General features: G+C 44.1%; 2 protein-coding genes across 3 annotated transcripts in view; both read left to right on the top strand.

Moving 5' to 3' along the window:
- Nucleotides 1-3,925: 3,925 nt before the first annotated feature.
- Nucleotides 3,926-8,878, top strand: LOC311069707 (uncharacterized protein; the record flags this gene model as incomplete). Its single annotated transcript, XM_084093085.1, has 6 exons — nt 3,926-4,671; nt 7,370-7,448; nt 7,568-7,663; nt 7,860-7,915; nt 7,998-8,120; nt 8,630-8,878. The coding sequence occupies 6 exons, from the start codon at nt 3,926-3,928 to the stop codon at nt 8,775-8,777; spliced, it is 1,248 nt and encodes a 415-aa protein (XP_083949211.1). The 3' UTR covers nt 8,778-8,878.
- Nucleotides 8,879-10,336: 1,458 nt separating this feature from the next.
- gtf3c1 (general transcription factor IIIC subunit 1) overlaps nt 10,337-20,313 on the top strand; it is a 32,262-nt gene continuing 22,285 nt past the window's right edge. The window contains exons 1-12 of one of the 2 annotated variants that reach the window (XM_084105881.1): nt 10,337-10,693; nt 11,434-11,622; nt 12,304-12,480; nt 13,811-13,954; nt 16,746-16,842; nt 16,916-17,039; nt 17,124-17,300; nt 18,276-18,391; nt 18,472-18,742; nt 19,431-19,585; nt 20,130-20,233; nt 20,312-20,313. The exon at nt 20,312-20,313 is cut by the window's right edge and continues 152 nt beyond it. In XM_084105881.1, coding sequence (XP_083962007.1) covers nt 10,470-10,693; nt 11,434-11,622; nt 12,304-12,480; nt 13,811-13,954; nt 16,746-16,842; nt 16,916-17,039; nt 17,124-17,300; nt 18,276-18,391; nt 18,472-18,742; nt 19,431-19,585; nt 20,130-20,233; nt 20,312-20,313 — 1,780 coding nt within the window. In that variant the 5' untranslated portion in view covers nt 10,337-10,469. The remainder of the gene's footprint in view (nt 10,694-11,433; nt 11,623-12,303; nt 12,481-13,810; nt 13,955-16,745; nt 16,843-16,915; nt 17,040-17,123; nt 17,301-18,275; nt 18,392-18,471; nt 18,743-19,430; nt 19,586-20,129; nt 20,234-20,311) is intronic. The other variant, XM_084105882.1, reaches the window with a different exon arrangement.

The raw sequence follows: 20,313 nt of genomic DNA, 5'->3' as shown, positions 1-20,313 counted from the left end.
AAATATTATAAGGAAACATGGAATTAGTTTCCATTGTTATGCTGATGACACTCAAATCTATATTTCATCACGGCCGGATGAAAACGCTAAATTATCCAAATTGACAGAGTGTGTTAAAGATATCAAAGATTGGATGACGCGCAATTTTCTTTTATTAAATCCAGACAAGACAGAGGTAATACTTATCGGTTCAAAAAACCGCCCACAGAACCTCTCACAATACAACTTTGACATCGTAGGATGTCCTGTTACTTTATCCTCTACAGTAAAAGACCTGGGTGTTATACTCGATTGTAACCTGTCTTTTGAAAATCATATTTCATATGTTACAAAAACAGCCTTTTTCCACCTTAGAAACATTGCTAAGCTACGTAACATGCTATCAGTTTCTGATGCAGAAAAGTTAGTTCATGCATTCATGACCTCGAGACTAGATTACTGTAATGCTTTATTAGCCGGTTGTCCTGCATCCTCAATAAACAAGCTACAGTTAGTCCAAAATGCAGCCGCTAGAGTTCTTACTAGATCAAGAAAATATGATCATATAACACCGATTTTATCATCACTACATTGGCTACCTATAAAGTTCCGTATTAATTATAAGGTATTGCTACTGACTTATAAAGCCCTAAACGGCTTAGCTCCAGTCTATTTAACGGATCTTCTATCACCCTATAATCCATCGCGCTCTTTAAGATCAATAAATTCAAGGCTTTTGGTCATACCTAGGATATCCAGATCCACCAAAGGAGGGAGAGCATTTTCACATTTGGCTCCAAAACTCTGGAATAGCCTTCCTGATACTGTTCGTTGCTCGGACTCGCTCTCCCAGTTTAAAACTAGATTAAAGACGCATCTTTTCGGCCAGGCATTCATATAACATTTTAAATCTTACTGTTCAAACTACAATCCGGCCTCTAGTTCATAAATGCCAGAGGAGAACTGGCCCCCGACTGAGCCTGGGTTCTCCCAAGGTTTTTTTTTTCTCCATTAGGTCACCTGATGGAGTTTTAGGACACCATTAGGTCACCTGATGGAGTTTTAGGACACCATTAGGTCACCTGATGGAGTTTTTTCGGTTCCTTGCCACTGTTGCCTTTGGCTTGCTCAGTTGGGGATATTTTGGGGATATTTAATTTTATTCTATCAATCAATAAATTCCACTAGAAACAAACTTTGTTGTATTATTTTAGTTTAATACTGTGAAGCTGCTTTGATACAATCTGTATTGTGAAAAGCGCTATACAAATATACTTGACTTGACTTGACTGTCTTCGGAGTGAATCGGGACCGAATGGTTCAGTGTTGAGCCGCAGAACTGAAGTGGTTTGGCTCAGAATGCCAGTAATGTGTGTGTTATCCGTGTGGTGTGTGTGGAAGTCTTGAGGTGTCGTGTTAAAGGTCACGACGATGTGAAACAATAGTGATTAGCCGTGTCGCTCCCTGGAGACGAGGATTAGCATTCACTGCCTGACCTTTGCAGCTCGCAGGAGACAGAGGTCACAGCAGGTGAGACGCCGCAGACCAGTCTCACACACACACACACACACACACACACTAATATCAACTATGTTTCATCAGGGTAAAATAACACCTGCAGGAGCATTTATATGTATACGGATGGAAGTCATTTTGTTTAGCTGAATTAAGTTGTCTTCCTTGTTTCTTTATTTTAACCTGTGTGTGTGTGTGTGTGTGTGTGTGTGTGTGTGTGTGTGTGTGTGTGTCAGCTGAGGTCGGGCTCCTACAGTGTGTCAGATGGCGTGTGGCGTGACCTTTAACATCCTCCTCCTTCAGATGGACAGATTTCCAGAAGATCCATCTGTGATCCTGAAGTTTAACCAGAGGCTCAGACCAGATCTTGGTGCATTCTGGGAATGAACTACTGCAAGAGTCACTAGAAAACACCAAATTAACCACTGCAGAACATATATTCTTATTATTTGTGAACTGTAAATCCTATTTTTGAAAAGGTATGAACCCAGATAACAGGAAACGTTCTCTCAAAGTTATGAACACATTCTTTCAGTAACATTAAATAAAAGTTCAAGTTTATCTGGTCTTTAATAATGTTGTCAAAACGTTCACAAAAAAATAAATTAAAATGTTTTATACATTCCTCAAAATATTTATTTTATTTTATTATTAAATTAATTTAATAATCAAATTCATTAAATTCAAAAACGTTTTTTTAATTGTTTCAGAACGTTCAGAGAACATTCAAAAGTAGCGTTCCATAATGTTTGAAGAGTGATGGAATGGAATCTTTCCTTGACCAAGAAAAAAAAAAAAATGTTTTTAAACAAATTGATATTTTGAACGTTCAGAGAACATTCGCTAGAATGTTAAATAGCCTAACCTTAGTTTTCATAACGTTATTTTTGTTTGTTATCTGGGAACAGGCATGTCTTAATGATATTGTAATGTAATAAAAATGTAATAAAAGGAAATAAACGATGGAAGCATCATAATAATATTTAAAGAGTGAGAAATATGAAAGTGTGAGTGAGAGGCAGTGATGATGAAGTTGATTGACGTGCTCGTGCTCGTGCTGACAGCTCCAGACTCACAGCATCTGCGCGCGACTCGAACTCCTGTCAGGTAAAAACATCATCACTTTATCACTTTAAACTTAGTAAACATTTACTGTCAATATTTTAATCGGATATTTTCATTATTTAATGGGAGGAAGCGTTATTTGATTCTCTGTCTTCCGTCGAATAAACTTTAATTAACCGCGCGCGCGACTCGTCTGAGACGTTCATTCAGACCGACAACATGAAGGAAAACGATCAAATATTGCATTGAGAATATTACATCTGTAATGATTTTTAATAGTCGTGAATATTTCTGATATTTCTCATATGATCTTCAACTAAACAATTTTTTATGATAAAAAAAATGTTTAAAAAAAATGGATTTCTGACAGGAATAATGACACATTTTTATCTCTGTCAATGAAAAAAACGATATTGTGTATTTTGTGTATTACATTTAGATTTATACTGACAGTGCAAAATAAATATTATGAAGAACAATAACACAAATCCGAATTAACCAATATTATTAACAAAATAAAATGAAACAGGGCACTTAATCTAATAAAAAAAAATATGAATAATAACAAACAAAAATAAATAACAATAACACAAGTGCAAAAGGGGTTAAACAGTAATATAGACAAATAATATTAACTAAATAAAACAAAACAGTGGACAGTAATAAAATACAATCAAATTAAAAATAAATAACGGGAAGTAGCCTAACAAACAATGACAAAATTTATTCGTTCTGAAATCTGATTTTTGTATGTTCCTGTGGATACTGAGTGTTTTAGCAATGATAATTTAATCTATGATATGTAATACATTTTTATATTTTTTATTATATTTGCTGATCTTTTCTTGCTCCTCAGGAGTCTCTGATGACAGCAATATGGAAAACAGTTTTTTTGCACATTTTTCATAACAATACAAATTCTGTACCTCTGTACCTTCTGTACCTCTGTACCTTCTGTACCTCTGTACCTTCTGTATTCTGTAAACGTAAAATTCATTTTTTAAAACTTTTTTCACTTCAGCAATAATTTGCCAAGTGTCATCTTTAAAAAGAGATTCAAAAGAGACAGAAATTCAGTCTGTCGCTCTAAAGCGTTCAAGATTTATGACAGTTTAAGTTGGAAATTAAATGTTCAGGTCTATGCTCAAAAAGTGAATAAATGGATTATAAATACAGCGTAAATATAATTTAGTACCATAAAATCCTCTAAAAATGCAAAATATTAAATAAAAAACATTATCAAACTAAAACATAGTACATTAATTTCATTGAAATAAGAAAAAAAAAATTTGACCAACATGTGATGATCATATTAATGATAATACATAATATGAATACATTTTTATATTTTTTGATTATATTTGATATGATTTTCTCCCGCTCCTCAGGAGTCTCTGATGACATCATGAGTTACCGCAGTGACGCGCCTCGGCCTCCAGTGCCGGGAGAGGAGGGCCGTGAGGGCGGGTGCTTCTCCAGCAAGACTGCGTCTGATTGGTCGGAGTCTCCGGCTCTCACACCGCGCCGCTCTGATCTGGGTCTGGGGTTCGAGCCGGACGGCAGCGCTCCACCGGACGGCCCGTACGAGCCCTGGGCCGAGACGCTCCTCGCGCTGCTGGACGACCGCGACGGCACCGCGCTGTTCCTGCTCTTCCTGCGGACGCTGGGCTGCGCGGCGCTGCTCGAGTTCTGGTTCGCCTGCTGCGGGTTCCAGAAGGTTCCTGAGTGCGCGACGGGCCGGCGCCTCAAACTGGCCAGAGCCATGTACCGCTGCTACCTGTGCGAGCGCAGCGGTGGCGTCGTGTCCCGCAAGATCCCGGCCGAGACCAGAGGCGCCGTGCGAGACGCCATCCAGCGGCTGCAGCTCGACTCAAGCCTGTTTGCGCAGGCGCATGCGCAGGTGCAGGCCGTGCTGCAGGACAGCCTGTTCCCGCTGTTTCTTAGGTCAGACGTGTATCTGAAACACACTCAGACTGTCCAAACACCAGGAAACCTCAAGACAACACTGCAAGGATGGCAGGCCATGCCCTCGGAGGGGGTGGAGCCTGAGAAAGAGACACTCCCTCCCCACAATCCAGCCAATCAGAAGCATCTAGACGACCAGCAGTGCAGGTGAGATGCAGTGAGTGCAATGAGATGACGTGAGTGCAGGTGAGATGCAGGTGAGATGACGTGAGTGCAGGTGAGATGAAGTGAGTGCAGGTGAGATGCAGGTGAGATGAAGTGAGTGCAGGTGAGATGCAGGTGAGATGAAGTGAGTGCAGGTGAGATGCAGTGAGTGCAGGTGAGATGAAGTGAGTGCAGGTGAGTGCAGGTGAGATGCGGTGAGTGCAGGTGAGATGCAGTGAGTGCAATGAGATGCAGTGAGTGCAGGTGAGATGCAGTGAGTGCAGGTGAGATGCAGTGAGACACAGGTGAGATGCAGTGAGTGCAGGTGAGATGAAGTGAGATGCAGTGAGACACAGGTGAGATGCAGTGAGTGCAGGTGAGATGAAGTGAGTGCAGGTGAGATGCAGTGAGATGCAGTGAGTGCAGGTGAGATGAAGTGAGTGCAGGTGAGATGCAGGTGAGATGAAGTGAGTGCAGGTGAGATGCAGTGAGATACAGGTGAGATGCAGTGAGATGCAGGTGAGATGCAGTGAGTACGGGTGAGATGAAGTGAGTGCAGGTGAGATGCAGTGAGTGCAGGTGAGATGCAGTGAGTGCAGGTGAGATGCAGGTGAGATGCAGTGAGTGCAGGTGAGATGCAGGTGAGATGCAGTGAGTGCAGGTGAGATGCAGGTGAGATGCAGTGAGTGCAGGTGAGATGCAGTGAGTGCAGGTGAGATGAAGTGAGTGCAGGTGAGATGCAGTGAGACACAGGTGAGATGCAGTGAGTGCAGGTGAGATGAAGTGAGTGCAGGTGAGATGAAGTGAGTGCAGGTGAGATGCAGGTGAGATGAAGTGAGATGCAGTGAGACACAGGTGAGATGCAGTGAGTGCAGGTGAGATGAAGTGAGATGCAGTGAGACACAGGTGAGATGCAGTGAGTGCAGGTGAGATGAAGTGAGTGCAGGTGAGATGCAGTGAGTGCAGGTGAGATGAAGTGAGTGCAGGTGAGATGCAGGTGAGATGAAGTGAGTGCAGGTGAGATGCAGTGAGATACAGGTGAGATGCAGTGAGATGCAGGTGAGATGCAGTGAGTACGGGTGAGATGAAGTGAGTGCAGGTGAGATGCAGTGAGTGCAGGTGAGATGCAGGTGAGATGCAGTGAGTGCAGGTGAGATGCAGGTGAGATGCAGTGAGTGCAGGTGAGATGCAGTGAGTGCAGGTGAGATGCAGGTGAGATGCAGTGAGTGCAGGTGAGATGCAGTGAGTGCAGGTGAGATGAAGTGAGTGCAGGTGAGTGCAGGTGAGATGCAGTGAGTGCAGGTGAGATGCAGTGAGTGCAGGTGAGATGCAGTGAGTGCAGGTGAGATGAAGTGAGACACAGGTGAGATGCAGTGAGTGCAGGTGAGATGAAGTGAGTGCAGGTGAGATGAAGTGAGTGCAGGTGAGATGAAGTGAGTGCAGGTGAGATGCAGGTGAGATGAAGTGAGATGCAGTGAGTGCAGGTGAGATGCAGTGAGTGCAGGTGAGATGAAGTGAGTGCAGATGAGATGCAGTGAGACACAGGTGAGATGCAGTGAGTGCAGGTGAGATGAAGTGAGTGCAGGTGAGATGAAGTGAGTGCAGGTGAGATGAAGTGAGTGCAGGTGAGATGCAGTGAGACACAGGTGAGATGAAGTGAGATGCAGTGAGATGCAGGTGAGATGAAGTGAGACGCAGGTGAGATGCAGTGAGACACAGGTGAGATGCAGTGAGTGCAGGTGAGATGAAGTGAGACACAGGTGAGATGCAGTGAGTGCAGGTGAGATGAAGTGAGTGCAATGAGATGAAGTGAGTGCAGGTGAGATGCAGGTGAGTGCATGTGAGATGAAGTGAGTGCAGGTGAGATGCAGTGAGTGCAGGTGAGATGCAGTGAGTGCAGGTGAGATGCAGGTGAGATGCAGGTGAGTGCATGTGAGATGAAGTGAGTGCAGGTGAGATGCAGTGAGTGCAGGTGAGATGAAGTGACTGCAGGTGAGATGCAGGTGAGATGCAAGTGAGTGCAGGTGAGATGCAGTGAGTGCAGGTGAGATGCAGTGAGATGCAGTGAGTGCAATGAGATGAAGTGAGTGCAGGTGAGATGAAGTGAGTGCAGGTGAGATGAAGTGAGTGCAGGTGAGATGAAGTGAGTGCAGGTGAGATGCAGTGAGATGAAGTGAGTGCAATGAGATGAAGTGAGTGCAGGTGAGATGAAGTGAGTGCAGGTGAGATGAAGTGAGTGCAGGTGAGATGAAGTGAGTGCATGTGAGATGAAGTGAGTGCAGGTGAGATGCTGTGAGTGCAGGTGAGATGCAGGTGAGATGCAGTGAGTGCAATGAGATGAAGTGAGATGCAGGTGAGATGCAGTGAGTGCAGGTGAGATGCAGGTGAGATGCAGGTGAGATGCAGTGAGTGCAGGTGAGATGAAGTGAGATGCAGTGAGTGCAGGTGAGATGCAGTGAGTGCAGGTGAGATGCAGTGAGTGCAGGTGAGATGCAGGTGAGATGCAGGTGAGATGCAGTGAGTGCAGGTGAGATGAAGTGAGATGCAGTGAGTGCAGGTGAGATGCAGTGAGTGCAGGTGAGATGAAGTGAGATGCAGTGAGTGAAGGTGAGATGAAGTGAGATGCAGTGAGTGCAGGTGAGATGCAGTGAGACGAGCTCCATGCAGTCGTTATGTTCACTGATATGTGTTCCCTCTGCAGACAGGAGCATCACGTTTGTCATCGACACCACAGAACACGAGAAAGAGCCCAGAGACACACACACCTGCCACACACACCAGTGAGTCAAGTCAATGTGTCAATATAAACGATTCAGAAATAAACAACATGTTTGTATTTTAAGAATGGGATTGTGTTCATTATATTAACAGACTTGTGTGATATGTGCTTGTTGAACAGGTGAAGATGACGCCACACACTTTCGCAGCTGAACTGATGAGACGTTTGCAGGAGCTGCAGACACACACTCGAAACACTCGAGTGCCGAGACACGGAGTGAGTTACCGCCACACAGTGTGTTCACTGCATACTGTATTCTGGTTTACAGAACATGTTTCGTTCAGTCAGGAAAGTCCGGTTATCGTCACACTGGACATGGAAGGGCAGTTTGAGCACATTGCATTGTGAGATACAGTATCTATGTGACGAATACAGCCTGTGTGAGTAATCGCATCACTTCCTGTTCTGACAGGAAGAAGAAACAGATTCCAGTGGCTCCTCATTGATGGCAGACAGCGACGTTGAGCGGTCAGTGTTTCAGTGTTCACTGCAGAGTCTGTCATTACTCCCGATTCACGTTCACCTCTCATGACCTGCTGGTGTCTTACAGGTGTGTTACAGTGGTGTATTATTACAGTGGAGACGAGATCCCGTTCAGGACGTGTGTGCGGTGTGACGCTGCCGTGACCCTGGGACGCTTTAAGTCCCTGCTGACGCGCACAGGCCCGTTCAGGTGAGGCACGCTCAGTCACACCGGCATATCATTTACTGGCGCAACCATCACAAAACTCACGGTTCGGATCATTTACGGTTAAAAAAAATATATAATAGAATAAAAAATAGTAATAAATAACAAATTTACAAAGTCTAACAGTAGTATTTAGGTACAGAAATTTGTTCACTGTAGAAATTAAATATAGTTTCATCTTTGTTACAGCTGTATTTTGTTGTTTTATTAACATTATTGACACAGATAACAGTAGGAATATTAGGCTGCTCTCACTTTAAGATCGAATGCATGGACCAAGAAAATCAGATTTTCGCCTCCTCTTCTGCGTTTAAAATTGTTTAAATGTGTAAATTGGCAAGACAAAACATGTCCAAATGGTAAACTTTCACTCTATGATGGTTAAATGTAGCAGTGCATGCCGAACCGTGGGGTAAGCTGACCCGTACGATCACCTGCCATCCGTTCCAGTATCAGCCTGTGTTTCCTTCTTCACCTGTCTCTCATTCACACAGGTTTTTCTTCAAGAGAGCGAGCGCAGAGTTCGAGTGCGGTGCGGTTTACGAGGAGATCCTGCAGGATGAAGCCGTTCTGCCCACGTTTGAGAGGAAGATCATGGCCAGGGTGGAGAGAAGCACTGACTCAGGCCTTCACATCATCTGAACACAAGCATCCCTCTGTACAACACTACTCATGTTATATGAGGTTCAGTCAATAAACTGTAATTCACTGGAGACTCTGTTTGAATGGTTTTTAATCATAGTTTCTTCAGGCTACTATAGTATTATTCTGTTTAAAAAAAATAAAGGAAGAACCCACATGGTATTTTAGTCAACATCTTTTTGTTTGGTATTTTTACTAGAGTGGATATCCTTGTTTTTTGTGTCATAGTGTCTCTTAATGCTCTTAAAGGGATAGTTCACTTTGAAATTAAATTTTGGTATGTTTTAGCTTACCTCAAGGGAATCCAAGATGTAGGTGTCTTTTTTTCCGCAGTAGTTTCAATTTTGATATTTTTAGGTCAAACCGTTCTTGTCTGTCAGTCATATAATGCAGGTCTATGGTCATTGTCTCAAAGAGCATGCACAAGTCCAAATTAAAACAATTCCCCACCATCCAAATTAAACAATTCCCCATCGTAAGTACACTTTGATGGCCTAAGACACGAAACGAGCGGTTTGTGTGAGAAAACGAACCGTATTTATATAGTTTTTGCCTCTTGAACAAAGCCGCGTCCAACTGATCTGACGGCGCTGGCGGATATAGATATAGAAACACTAGATGTCGCCTTCGCTATTGCAGTTCATTAGCCAAGGCGACATCAGTGTATATATCTATACCCGCCCGCGCCGTCAGATCAGTTGGACGCGGCTTTGTTCAAGAGGCAAAAACTATATAAATACGGTTCGTTTTCTCACACAAACCGCTCGTTTCGTGTCTTAGGCCATCAAAGTGTACTTACGATGGGGAATTGTTTAATTTGGATGGTGGGGAATTGTTTTAATTTGGACTTGTGCATGCTGTTTTGAGACAGTGACCGCAGACCTGCATTATATGACTGACAGACAAGAACGGTTTGACCTAAAATATCAAAATTGAAACTACTGAGGAAAAAAAGACACCTACATCTTGGATGCCCTTCAGGTAAGCTAAAACATACCAAAATTTAATTTCAAAGTGAACTATCCCTTTAAACTATTGAAACATATTGCAGCTGATATTAAACACGCTCTGACATTTGCTATTTTTAAATCCTAATGGAGAAAATATGGTAACACTATATGTATTAACTAACATGAACTAACAATGGACAATACATTTGTTACAGTATTTATTAATCTTTGTTAATGTTAGTTAATAAAAATACAGCTGTTCATTGTTTGTTCATGTTAGTTCACAGTGCATTAACTAATGTTAACAAGATTTTAATAAAGTATTAGTAAATGTTGAAATTAATATATTACTAAGAGTAATAAACGCTGAAGAAGTATTGTTCATTCTTACTTTTATGTTAACTAAGGTTGTTAACCTGTACACTTGTGTTACTGAACATACTTTTGTTAGGTTAGCTTTTGTTTTACTTGACTTTTCTGTTGTATGTCTTGTTTTAATTATTATTATTTTTATTTAATGTACGGTAATATATATTTTAATTTAAGATTTTTTACTTTTTTTTTTTTTTTTTATTTCCCCCGTGAAGCGCGCTGTTGTGTTGTTGTAGTACTGGAGACGTCCGGCGGGTGTCAGTGTTCATGACAGGCACCGGAATCAGCAGCAGAAGTAGTAGAAGAAGTAGTGTTCTGCAGAGTTCGGCTGTGTTGTGTTTGTTTCCCACTGACTGACAGACAGACAGCGATGATGGACCCGCTGGACGCGGTTCTGGATGAGGTGGCTCTGGAGGGTTTGGACGGGATCAGCATTCAGACGCTCTGGATGAGGCTTCGCACCCGTCAGCCCGAGTTCGGCTTGAGTCTGGATCCTCTCACTCAGCAGTTCATCTGGAGCTGCTTGATCCGAAGCGAGGAGATCCGCTTCTACCTTTTGCCGGAGAGCCGGAGAACCGTCAACATACACGACCGGTACCAGCCTTTACCATCTTTACCACACTCTTACTGCAGTAACACTGTCTAACACGACCGGTACCAGCCTTTACCATCTTTACCACACTCTTACTGCAGTAACACTGTCTAACACGACCGGTACCAGCCTTTACCATCTTTACCACGCTCTTACTGCAGTAACACTGTCTAACACGACCGGTACCAGCCTTTACCATCTTTACCACACTCTTACTGCAGTAACACTGTCTCACACGAGCGGTACCAGCCTTTACCATCTTTACCACACTCTTACTGCAGTAACACTGTCTAACACGACCGGTACCAGCCTTTACCATCTTTACCACACTCTTACTGCAGTAACACTGTCTAACACGACCGGTACCAGCCTTTACCATCTTTACCACGCTCTTACTGCAGTAACACTGTCTAACACGACCGGTACCAGCCTTTACCATCTTTACCACACTCTTACTGCAGTAACACTGTCTCACACGAGCGGTACCAGTCTTTACCACACTCTTACTGCAGTAACACTTATCTTTGAACTTCTTATAATAGTGAGCCCAGTGTTGATTTGTAAGTCAGAGGTGTATTTATCCCTGATTAGATGTGTTATCACTTTAGACCTGTTAGAGCACAGAGATGTGCTTTCTGCAGGTGTAATAGTTTAGTTGAATAATCATAATCATAATCATAATCAGTGCAGTAACCCCACCACGATAGCAGTGTGTGTAAGCAAGCATGTGTGTGTGTCGCAGGTTTGTTGAGGTGGACCGGAACACAGGCATCCACGAGATGCGCCAGGCCGATGCGCAGGACGCGTACCCGGTGTGTGTGCTGACGGACGACCCGAGCGGCCTACAGGGCTCCTGTGTGTTCTTCAGTGAGCGGCTCGACGTGTGTGAGCAGATCCGCGCGCCGCTGACGCTGGAGGAGGTGCAGACGCGGTGAGGACACACACACACACACACACACTCCTGACCCGTCTCTTTGCTTCCTCAGGTGGGGCGAGCGACACACACACACACACACTCCTGACCCGTCTCTCTGCTTCCTCAGGTGGGGCGAGCGACACACACACACACACACTCCTGACCCGTCTCTCTGCTTCCTCAGGTGGGGCGAGCGACACACACACACACACACACACACACTCCTGACCCGTCTCTCTGCTTCCTCAGGTGGGGCGAGCGACACACACACACACACACACACACACACACACACACACTCACACTCCTGACCCGTCTCTCTGCTTCCTCAGGTGGGGCGAGCGACACACACACACACATTCCTGACCCGTCTCTCTGCTTCCTCAGGTGGGGCGAGCGACACACACACACACACACACTCCTGACCCGTCTCTCTGCTTCCTCAGGGGGGGTGAGCGACACACACACACACTCACACACACACACACTCCTGACCCATCTCTCTGCTTCCTCAGGTGGGGCGAGCGACACACACACACACACACACACTCCTGACCCGTCTCTCTGCTTCCTCAGGTGGGGCGAGTGACACACACACACACACACTCCTGACCCGTCTCTCTGCTTCCTCAGGTGGGGCGAGCGACACACACACACACACACACACACTCCTGACCCGTCTCTCTGCTTCCTCAGGTGGGGCGAGCGGCTGGTGATGGTGGCGTCTGCTGAGCTCCGCTACCGTGCGCTGATCGGGCCCGAGGGAAACCCGGAGCTCAAGCTGCCGGATCTGTGCTACTGTATCCTGGAGAGACTGGGAAGAGCGCGCTGGCAGGGGGAGCTGCAGAGAGACCTGCACACACGCATCTTCAGGTGCTCACACACACAACACACACACACACACACACACACATACACACACACACACTCACTAGGGCTGTCACTTTTTATTCGAATATCGAATATGACGTGAAATATCCATCATCAAACTATAAATAAACTATCCGGTTGTTAAAGTGCCATGTGTAGCGCATTTTTTACAGTCTATGATTAGACCGTTTGTTTTTATTTTATTGTTTGCCATCTCATCCAGTAGCGGCCGCTCTACACGTACAGTAGCGTAGGCCCGTGACCAAATCAAGCGAATAATAGCCAATAGTAGCCAGCCTGTTTTGGAAATGGAAGATAACGCACAGAGCGGCCAGCCTGAGCGGACAACTCTACCCCAACTCATCTGAAGAGTAGTGTCTGGAAATATTCTTGGTTCTACGCCGTAGATGGTGAAGTACCGTATTTCCCGGATTATATATCAAAATGAATTCATACTGACTGACATGAACCAAGAGAAGACATTACTGTCTACAGCTGCGAGAGTACAGATGCTGCTCCTGTAGCCCTGAAAACAACTGAAAAACTATTAACTGAAACAACATTAACCTAAAGACAACTGATAAAGACTGAACACAAACAAAATGCCCCCAAAAAGAAAAAAATCTCCATGTTTTTGGTGCTGATGCGGTGGTGACGCGTTCATGTAACATGTAAGGGTGGCGCTGCCAATAAAGCTCCTAAAAGCTGTCACGAAGAACCAGCAAAAGTAATGATTATGAATATGTCAAATATAGCAAGGAGACATTTAAATTGTTTATTAATAAACAAGTGTTTTCTGTGTCAGTGTTGGCTGCAAAGATGAAGTTGACGATGCTGACTCCCGATCTTCGCAGTAGTGAACGCGCCAGAGAGAAATGCACATTTCATACAGATTACATAAGCAGAGAGCAGAACAGTCTTTTTTCTTTCGTTTTGAATTGTTCTGTTTAAAAGTAGACATTTCAAGCTTTCTGTATATGTCTCAGGTCTGTGAGGCAAGTAGGCCACCGTATATGCTGAGTTTTGGTTCATTTATGAGATGAGCTCCAGTTCACGTGCCGGCGCCTCCGTGTCGGGATTATCTATTGTCTACTATATTTACTTCTTATTATCGTAGATATTCTAATATATTGCTTGATATTTGATACCCGTTCGAATTTGATTTTTTTTTCTCAAAAGTGACGGCCCTAACACACACGCACACACACACACACACACACACTGTTCCTCAGATCTACTGCACTAGTGTTGTGTTCTGAACAGAGCTGATGTGATGTAATGATGATGTGATGATGATGTAATGATGATGTGCTGGTGTGCTGTGATTGGTCAGGATGGACGCAGGGAAGATGCACTATCTGAGGAGGACTCTGGACAGGAACGGGCTGATCACACTTCAGTCACACGTCGCTCGCCTGCCGTCAGGAGCTCAACAACACTCCCTGCTGCTGCTGCTCAGACGCTTCCACGTGGACCGGTACACACACACACACACACCAGGGCTCGCAAAAAATCAAAATCGCTGGTAGCCCTTCGGGCAGGCACTCTTCAGATTTTGGTAGCCCGAAATGAATTTTACTAGCCCATATTAAAAGACTACAATTTTTAATGTAGAATATTGGTTAGGAGTCAAAACAATGAATCAAAAACTTTTTCAAAACACAAATATCAACAAATATGCATCTGGTTCTACTGAACTGAAAGGTGTGTGACCAGTATGGAACATGAATCAGTCTGTGTCGGTGGCTCAACCCCAATGAGGGTATGATGAAAAAAAAAAAAGTAACTCTTTAGTTTAGGGTCTAATACTCACTAACTTGTTTCATTATCATGCAGATGGCAGTGTTTTTTCATCACTGAGGTCCCGAATGTGAGATATGCTAGTTAGGGGGGTTCGGGGGCACCCCCGAGAAAATTGATTTCTCTGATCTACATATGTGCATTTTAAGACTTAAGTTTTGAAGGCCAAAAAAATTGGATAACAATCGATTGTCGAGTTCACGCGCGTGATCATAGGCACTAAACCTATGCGTGTGAACTCGACAATCGACTATTGTGGACTTCGACCGAAAACAGGATGTAAATACAGGTATGTGCGCTGGCTGAATTAACATCACTTTTATTCATATCTTTCACATCTACTGCAGTCAGATTCACCCGTGTTCACGCTGAAGGAATCACTCACATTAGCTGTGCACTTGTAATGACACATCAAGGATGTTAAGAGGCTAAAAGCAGGTTTAAAACGTGCCCCATTGAAGTCAACAGGGTGCAAATTTTAAAAAGAGGATAACACGGTGTAGGCAACACCGATTTTTGTCGTTGTTCTCTGTACTGACAGCACTCCAAATTTACAAAAAAATTAGCTCAATGTTAAAATTGACCGGAGTTCTCCTTTAAAGGTCCTGTTCTTCGTGATCCCATTTTTCAAACTTTAGTTACTTCAGCATAAATAATACTTGTAAAATTATAAAGCTCAAAGTTCAATGCCAAGCGAGATATTTTATTTAAAGGCACAATATAGGATTTTTTCTCCTCTAGGGGTCGCTAACCTATTTACAATAACAAAGGCGTAGTTTGATGACGCAACATTTGCTAAGAATTATGGAACTTGTCGTCAACGTCAAGCCGACCGATCTAATAATGTTTATGGATGACTGATACATCGATGTTTTTATCATGACTGTGATATGAAGCAGTTCGGGATTGCTAAGAGACAGCTATCAGCTCCACACGCGACGCGAGTCCCGCGGATATAAAAGGAATATGGGCATTTCATTCTACCGAACTACACGCAGAATTACTACTCACAGGTCAGTTTATTAGACAAATTAAACTTGTGAGGTAACGCAGCGCTGTTTCACTTGGTCTAACATTACATTTAGCACACTAAACTGCATTTGAATGTGTTGAAATGTATGTGTTAGTTTGTCTGTTTGAGACTAGCAGTAAGCTAGATCAACATTAGAATAACATACAGATTATATTCTAACATTTTATCATTGTTGAACTATATAACATTGATTAGTTTTATGTAAATGTGCTCACCTGTTTAATAAAGTACATGTAGAAGCGGTCGAAGTCTCGGACGTGGAGCTCTCGTTTATATACTGTCTATGGGAGCTCTCGGCATCTCGAAAACACCGCGCTGATATTGATTCTCGTTTTAGTTCTCCTTTTTTATGCAAAGTCTGCTTGCCATGGTCCGTAATGTTTGAACGAAACAACAACAGCGTGCAGATAGACATTGCGAACTACACAGTTGTCTGCGTCTGTCGCTTTGGTTAATCAGAAGGCTCTGCTCATAGCTCTGGTTACCATGGCAGTACGAGCGGAAACCAGGGACAACGCGGATATGACGCCATTGACTGCGACATAACGGAAATAAAGACACGGTCCGTGTCTTCGAATTAAAATATTAATTTCTCTGGATTTAGAAGTTTATTGGAACTGTCGGGATAATGTAAATACACAACTTTAAAAAATATATAACATAGATATAGTGATTTTTTATATTTTTAAAGCAAAAAAAATACATATTGTGCCTTTAACAGAGGTCCCCTTTCAAAGCCTACAGTGAACGGCCGGTTTGGACTACATCCCTCTACTTCCTGCTTTAATGACGTCACTAGAACCGTTTTTTGACTAACCTCCGCCCACAGGAATACACAAAAAAGGGGGCGTGGTCTTGTTGCGCTCCCACGGAGAAGAGGAAGAGTTGCGTTTGTAGAGTGTGTTTGTCGCCATGTCGTCGAGACGCTGTTATTTTCATATAATAACACTGAGCGCATGCATCTCCACGTTATGGTAAGAGGCGTGACCTTTCCGGCAACGTGCGCTAAGCTGCTGTCGAATCACAACACAGGAACCGCTGGCACAATCAGAACTCGTTGCGTATTTCTGAAGGAGGGACTTCATAGAACAAGGAAGCCATCAGCCCGTTCTTAGACAGTGAAAACAGCGGTGTACAGATAAGTAAATTGTGTGAAAAATACTGTGTTTTTTTACACGCGAAACATAAACACATGTTATATTGCACACTGTAAACACAATCAAAGCTTCAAAAACACACGAAAAACGGGACCTTTAATGTAGACGTAGCCTAAGATTTAAAGTGGCTCCCTTCAGGTGACACCAATTAACCCGTTGATTGCAATGAAACACAGATTAGAACACTCCCACATAACACTCACTCACTCACAGACACGCGCACACACACACACACTCACTAATGACTAATGTAATGTATAAATCCGTGTGTGTGTCAGGAGGAGTAAGTATGATATCCTGATGGAGTCCACGTCCAACATCCTCTCTGATCTCCCGGATAAGACCGGCGTGATGATGAAGATCCGAGAGCAGCTGGTGAGGAAGACGATCTGATGCCCTCATGCGAGTGTGTGCTTCTGTTCTAACGCTTGTGTGTTGTGTTGTGTAGCGTGTGTGCGAGCGCACCTTCAAGCGTGTGTATCAGTACATGACCGCCGCTAAGATGGTGACCCTGTTGAAGATCCCCCTGAAGGAGCTCGACCCCACCGGAGGCCCCTTCAAAACCCTGCGAGGTCAGAGGTCACGCCGGCCACCACATGACGTCACGTGAGCCGGGCGCCGCTGACTGCTCTCTCTGTGCTGTGATTGGCTGTTAGGCACTGACGTGTTCGTGCGCTGTCTGAAGCTGCTGAAGCCGTACGGGCAGAAGGAGGTGGAGGAGGAAGAGGACGACGAGAACAACGATGAAGAGGGCGACGCGTCCGTCAAGAGGAACGTCCTCGCCGAGCCTCGCTTCATCGAGCGTGACGTGCTCACTCAAGCCTACGACCTCGGTCAGACACGTCACATGACTCTAATCACGCCAACCGCTACAACGCTAGCGATGGCTAACTGTAACTATGATCATATATGTGATGGCTATAACGTTAACGATAATTACTATAACGGTAACGATAACAATATATGGAGCGATTATTAAAACTCAGGGCTCCAGACTGCGATTGTTCCGACCAATAATAGACAGAGCAGCGAAGAAAGCCATTGAGTTCGCCACAGAATTAATAACACCGCTGAGAGATCCAGTGAGAAACATTCAGATTCTGTTATAAACCGCAGATATCACATCAAGCCATGTGCCATGAATGAACAAGTTATACAAGTCCACAAATCAGCAATATCCACCGTGGATTTACTGTAGTAACACTCACTGTAACTGTGGCAGAAATATCAAACGCTTACGAGTACTGCACATCTTTCCCAGCGTTTTAAAACTATAATATCATATTTAAATGTTATTTTTAATGTGATGACCCAAAACAAGATTGTCCCCATTTATAAAACTAAAAGTTTCAAGATGTAGGAAAACTCACATTTATTTAAAAATAATAAAAACATGAAATGACCATTGTGACCAGTAGGTGGCAGCAGAGGACGCTTATTGGCTATTTTTTTACTCCCTATTATCTATTTTTTCACTTGTTTTGCTTTTGAATTAATAAGACATTATTAATGATAATAATTAAAGTTGATTTTATCTACACTGGAGCCCTGTGATCTTAAAATAAAACTGCGCATTATAATTTCTATACGTTAAGTCTATTCATTATCAAAGCATTTGTCAGTAATACAGTTATTGTGCGGCAAAATGTGAAGAATTGCATTGAATTTAGGTGTGCCCCTTTATTTTCTGCTTGCGCTTCTAAGATTTTCAGTCAGGGGCCACAATTAGTTGAAAACAGTTAATCTGGGGCCCTGAAACTCTGTGGTTCTCATGACTGTGATCTCTGTGCTGTGATTGGCTGCTGCAGTGGTGTCGACCGGGACCAGAGGAATCTCTCAGTCCGTCCTGAGAGCCAGACTCAATATCGGAAAACTAGAGGGACGAATGATCTGTCGACTACTGGAGCGAATCAACATGATCAAGGTAATGACATCAAGGTGACCTTTGACCCCAGCCAAGCATGACAGGGTCAGGGGTCGTCGTCTCACGTGTGCGTCTCTCAGGGCTTCATGGAGGACGAGGGGCGGCAGAGGACCACCAAATACATCAGCAAACTCTTCGTGGAGCAGAGCAAACTCAGCCTGCAGTTCACCAAAGAGCGGCAGCGTAGCCAACACCTGCGCGTCACACACCTGACCCAACCCGAGCCGGAGCCCGAGCCGGAGCCGGATCCGCCCGCAGGCGTCTCTGAGGAGAACGAGGGAGCGAAGGACACGCGGCAGAAGCTCAAACAGACCAAACTCAGCTTCAGTAAAAAGGCCATGCCCCTCAAAAGTGAGTGGCCAATCACGACACACGTGCGCTTACTAGAGGTCTGCACAGGCTTAAACTGAAGCCCGAACCCGAGATCATTTAACCCGACCCAAACTGACCCGACCGTTACGGTTATATAAGCCCGAACCCGAGGTTTCTCAAAGTAAACTGTTTTTTTGTGTGCAATATACTGTATTTTATGATTGCTTGCAACAATAATTAAACAAATGTATGTTCAAACACAGTTTCACCACGGCAGAGGCCCCTCAGCACACAAGAAGACAGAGAGTTGCACAACTACAACTATTCACACACACATATATATCCTTCTCAGTGTGAGTTATGAAGGAAGAGAACCGCATCGAGCGTTGGTTTCAGCACCGTCCTCTGATTGCTGTTGTGACTGAAACAGTTTTGTAAAATGATATATGATAAAATAAAAATGATTGTTTTGCGCATGTGCTCCCGTGCGCACTATTTCAGTCACAACAGCAATCAGAGGAGAACTGCAGCGCTGAAACTTTGCTCGTGTTTACGATCACGACACAGCTAACACACGGCATTTATAGCCTGTATAGTTTTTCTTTCTTATTATTCATTCATTAAACATTAACCCGAAACCCGTGAGTTTTCCGTCGGGCTCGAGTCGGGCTGCAGACCTCTAGCGCATACTGATATGAGTTTGGTTTTCACGCTTGTTTGTGTTCAGAGAAGCCCCCGGCGCGAGTGGGCGGGGCTAAAGCCTCTCAGAAGGCTGTGGTTGGTCAGAACGCAGAGGATGCTGACCACGCCCCCAGCACGAGCGCCAGCCAATCACAACACGCAGAGGAACCGCTGCCGGTGATCGTGGAGGTGCTGACGGAGGTCAGTGTGGGTTCAGGAGAACAACGATGTTAAAGGGATAATTCACCCAAAAATGAAGATTCTGCCAGTGATTACTCGCCCTCATGTTGTTCAACCCCGTAAGACCTTCGTTCATCTTCACAACACAGATTAAGATATTCCTGATGAGATCTGAGAGCTGGCTCACTCCTCCATAGGCTTCTAAGGGATCGAAACTTGCAGGCCCAGAAAAGTTATAAAAGACATTTTTAAATACAGTGGCTCAACCACAAGTTTATCAAGCGACGAGAATACTTTTTGTGCGCAAAAAACAACAAAAATAACAACTTTTATTCAACTATTGTTTTTCGTCTGTGTGGGCCTCTGAGTTCACGTAGTGTAACGGCGCAGCGCCTCTGGGTTGAACAAAAGTGTTATGGGGTTGGAACAACATGAGGGAGAGTAATCACTGACAGAGTTTTCATTTTTGGGTGAACTAACCCTTTAACGATAACAGATAACGATGAGTATGAAAATGATAAGTGTTAAGTTATTGTCGTGTGATGGATGGTGTGTTTCTCGGCAGAAGACGAAGAAGGTGGAGATTCACGAGACGTACCGACTGCTGAAGCGCAAGAACATGATCATAGAGGCCGTCCGCTGCAGCAAGATCATCGAGGGCTTCTACTCGTAAGACTCTCTCTCACGATGAGCTCTCAGCGCTGTGCGCGTGTCAGATAAACACGTGTGTGTGTGTGTGTGTGTCAGGC

This window comes from Abramis brama (genome assembly GCF_963993115.1).
Source record: "Abramis brama genome assembly, chromosome: 2".
NCBI classification, from domain to species: Eukaryota; Metazoa; Chordata; class Actinopteri; order Cypriniformes; family Leuciscidae; genus Abramis; species Abramis brama.
The sequence above is the reverse complement of the archived record's forward strand: the minus strand, read 5'-3'. Positions and strand labels throughout refer to the sequence as shown.